This window comes from Rhinopithecus bieti, unplaced genomic scaffold (assembly GCF_001698545.2).
Source record: "Rhinopithecus bieti isolate Rb0 unplaced genomic scaffold, ASM169854v2 scaffold_41082, whole genome shotgun sequence".
In the NCBI taxonomy this organism is placed as follows: domain Eukaryota; kingdom Metazoa; phylum Chordata; class Mammalia; order Primates; family Cercopithecidae; genus Rhinopithecus; species Rhinopithecus bieti.
In genome coordinates, this window is record NW_016817890.1 from 794,013 (window position 1) to 798,213 (window position 4,201).

General features: G+C 42.7%; 1 protein-coding gene across 1 annotated transcript in view; it reads left to right on the plus strand.

Moving 5' to 3' along the window:
• Positions 1-4,201, plus strand: part of EYA3 (EYA transcriptional coactivator and phosphatase 3) — a 130,432-nt gene that overhangs the window by 111,135 nt on the left and 15,096 nt on the right. The window contains exons 14-15 of the mRNA XM_017856334.1: positions 113-227; positions 1,261-1,382. Of these exons, the coding sequence (XP_017711823.1) occupies positions 113-227; positions 1,261-1,382 (237 nt within the window). The remainder of the gene's footprint in view (positions 1-112; positions 228-1,260; positions 1,383-4,201) is intronic.

Consider the following 4,201-nt stretch of genomic DNA (forward strand, 5'->3'; position numbering starts at 1 on the left):
CAGTAGAGTATTTCAGTGACTCACACTTTTAAATTGAATTTAGAAGTTGCTTTCTCAGTGTCAGCAAATGTATGTTGTCAAATGATAAATGTGTTTGCTTTTATTCCTAAAGGCCTTCTCAGTCCCCAGAGGAAGGAAGCACTGCAGAGATTAAGAGCAGAAATTGAAGTTTTAACAGATTCCTGGTTAGGAACTGCATTAAAGTCCTTACTTCTAATCCAGTCCAGGTATGGAAATGGTTCTTTTAGGTCTCATCCTCTTAGAGACATATTCTTCTACTCCAGTTCAGGATGAGCCATTCTCTAAAACAGGGTTTGGGATAGGGGTAGAGAGGAGTTTAAATGATGTAGGGAAGTATTTGTGTTAGGTGGGAAGCAAGGTCATTTTATGTTAATGGCACACCTTCTAGTTTTAAGAGAATATTTATATATGAAATCCTTTTCTTTCTCCTTACTTTTGCTCAAGAAATTAAAACTCAGTAACCCATAATCTCTACTCTGGAAGTTGGGCCTGGTGACGTCAAAGAATACATGGAGGAGATGTATTACAAATATCCTAGGTACAGGAAGCTCCAAGAAATGTATCCAAACCCACTCAAGAAGGCAAGATTCAAAAGAAAAAGGGTACATTAAGCAGATTAAGGAGATTTCAACATGAAGCTTAGATTGGGAAATAAATGCACCAGTCTGTGTCTGCACCAATACCCTATTGCTCCCTCCCTCAAAGCAGGAATTCCAGATCCACGATGTAGTAAACAGTAAAACTGACACCAAGGAGTGGATATCTGGTGACGGTAAAGGACATGTAAAATTAATGTGTATTCTGCAGTCTGTGTTGCTATTGTATAAAGAACAAACCAAACACAAATCATATCTCATGGACTGACTTGCATTAAGATGAAAGAGTACAGCTCAGAACTTTTTGTTGTTTTCTAAAATATGGTATCAGTGACATGGGCTGGTGGTATTTATCAAGTATTTGTGACTAGAATGGTTAGAGGGGAAATAAGGCAAGAATTAACTAAGTTGCTGCTCTGCGTCCACTAAGAGACAAAAATGAGTAGAACCTCTGCCCTTCAGTATAGAAAGTAAATGAACATGAAATAATGAGTAGTAGCTGAACATTGGCCCTGAACAGTATCATACCAGGTCCTTTAAGGTTAATTTTTAATAATTACATTCTAAAGAGTTGGCACGTATGAATTCTTGCTCCCAGGTTGGTTTAGTTTCACCTTTTCTTTTCCCTTTTACTCCCTTCTAGAAAGAATTGTGTGAATGTTCTGATTACTACTACCCAGCTGGTTCCAGCCCTGGCCAAGGTTCTCCTATATGGACTAGGAGAAATATTTCCTATTGAGAACATCTATAGTGCTACCAAAATTGGTATGGTTTCTATGCTGTTTCTTGTTACTGGCCTTGCAATAAAACTTTCTACTCATGATGCACCTATTATTTTCTAGCCCCTCTGTTAGACACTTTATATGTAATACCTATAATCCTCACAACAGTCTTCTAATATTTTTGGTAATGCAATTGAGGCTTAGTAGTTATATAGCTTGCTCAAGTTCTCACAGCTAGTAAGTTACATAAGCAGGCTGTTTGATAATATTTGAAAGAACATAATATCTAGCTTAGAAATCTATTTTGACTCATTTCAAATTTCTCTTTTTCACAGAGAATATCTAGTATAATAGAAAAAGCACTAGGCCGGGCGCGGTGGCTCACGCCTGTAATCCCAGCACGTTGGGAGGCCGAGACGGGTGGATCACGAGGTCAGGAGATCGAGACCCTCCTGGCTAACACGGTGAAACCCCGTCTCTACTAAAAAATACAAAAAAAAAAAAACTAGCTGGGCGAGGTGGCGGGCGCCTGTAGCCCCAGCTACTTGGGAGGCTGAGGCGGGAGAATGGCGTAAACCCGGGAGGCGGAGCTTGCAGTGAGCTGAGATCCGGCCACTGCACTCCAGCCTGGGCGAAAGGGGGAGGCCCCCTTTAAAAAAAAAAAAAAAAAAAAAAAAAAAAAAAAAAAGAAAAGAAAAGCACTAGATTAAAAGCAAGCTCTAAACTGTATACCTAAAAATGGTGGCCAGGCAAGATGAATCATACCTGTATTACCACCACTTTGGGAGGCTGAGGCGGGAGGATCACTTGAGGCCAGGAGTTCAACACCAGCCTCAGCCACATGGCAGACCTCCGTCTCTACAAAAAAAGGTTTTTTTAATCAGCTGGGTGTGGTGACATGCAGCTGTAGTCCTAACTACTTGGAAGGTTAAGGTGGGGGGGGTCACTTGAGCCAGAAGTTCAATGCTGCAGTGAGCTATGTGATCTTGCCACTGTGCTATAACCTGGCTGACAGAATGAGACCCTATGTCTTAAATAAAATAACAGGTGTTGACCAAAAAATTAGCTGGGCGTGGTGTCAGGCGCCTGTAGTCCCAGCTACTCGGGAGGCGGAGCTTGCAGTAAGCCGAGATTGTGCCACTGCACTCCAGCCTGGGTGACAGAGCGAGACTTCGTCTCTAAATAAATAAATAAAAGGTATTGACAAGGATGTGGAGAAATCGGAACCTTTGTGCACTGTTGGTAAGATTGTAAAATGATGCAACTGTTGATAGACACAGTGGTGCATACCTGTAGTCCCAGTTATTTGGGAGGCTGAGGCATGAGGATCACTTGAGCCCAGGAGTTTGAGGTCAGCCAGGGTAATCTTCTGGGTAAATATCTAAAAGAATTGGGTCTCAGATTCTTGAAATAGATCCAAATATCCAAAAGCAGGGTCTCAAAGAGATATCTGCACACTCATGTTTATAACAGCATTATTCACAATAGTTCAGAGCTTAGAAGCACATCAGATGTCAAATGTGGATGAATGAACAAACTGTGGTATACACATACAGTGAATTATTATTTGACCTTAAAAAGGAAGGAAATTCTGTCACAGGCACCATCATGGATGAACCTTGAAGACATGCTAAATGAAAGTGAAATAAGACAATCACAGACAAATACTATATGATTACATTTATATGAGACTTATAAAGTAATCACATGCATAGAACTGAAAGTAGAATGATAACTGCCAGAGGCTGGAGGGGACGGGAAATGGGAGTTGTTCAACAGATGTAGAGTTGCAGTCATGCAAAATGAAAACATTCCAGACATCTGTTATACAATAGTTAACATGACGGAACTTTACACTTAAAAATTGTTAAGAGGCCAGGTGCAGTGGCTCACACCTGTAATCCCAGCACTTTGGGAGGCTGAGGCAGGTGAATCACGAGGTCAGGAGATCGAGACCATCCTGGCTAACACAGTGAAACCCCATCTCTACTAAAAATACAAAAAATTAGCCGGGTGTGGTGGCACATGCCTGTAGTCCTAGCTACTCAGAAGGCTGAGGCAGGAGAATCCCTTGAACCTGGGAGGCAGAGGTTGCAGTGAGCCAAGATCGCACCACTGCACTCCAGCCTGGGTGATCAAGTGAGACTCCATCTCAAAATAATAATAATAATAATAATAATAATAATAATAATAATTGTTAAGAGACGCCAGGTGCAGTGGCTCATACCTGTAATGCCAGCACTTTGGGAGGCTGAGGCAGGTGGATCACTTGAGGTCAGGAGTTCAAGAGCATCCTGGCCACAATGGTGAAACGCTGTCTCTACCAAAAATACAAAATTAGCCAGGCATGGTGGCGTGAGCCTGTAATCCCACCTACTGGGGAGGCTGAGGCAGGAGAATTGCTTGAGCCTGGGAGGCGGAGGTTGCAGTGATCCAAGATCACGCTACTGCACTCCCGCCTGGGCAGGCAGGAGGAAAACGAGAAGAATCGTGTCTTGAAAGAATGAAGGAAGAGTGATCAACTCATTCTAATGTTGTTGATGGGTCAAATGAGACCCAAGGGCCAGGTACAGTGGTTCACGCCTGTAATCCCAGCACTTTGAGAGGCTGAGGCAGAAGGATTGCTTGAGCCCAGGGGTTCAAGACCAGCCTGGGCTACATAGTTATTGTTTTGCTTGTTTGTTTGTTTGTTTTTTAATTAGCTGGGAGTGATGGAGCATGTCTGTAGTCCCAGCTACTTGGGAGGCTGAGGTGGGACAATTGCTTGAGCCCAGGTGGTCAAAGCTGCAGTGAGCCGTGATTACGCCACTGTACTCCAGCCTGGGCAGCAGAGTGAGACCCTGTCTCAAAAAAAAAAAAAAA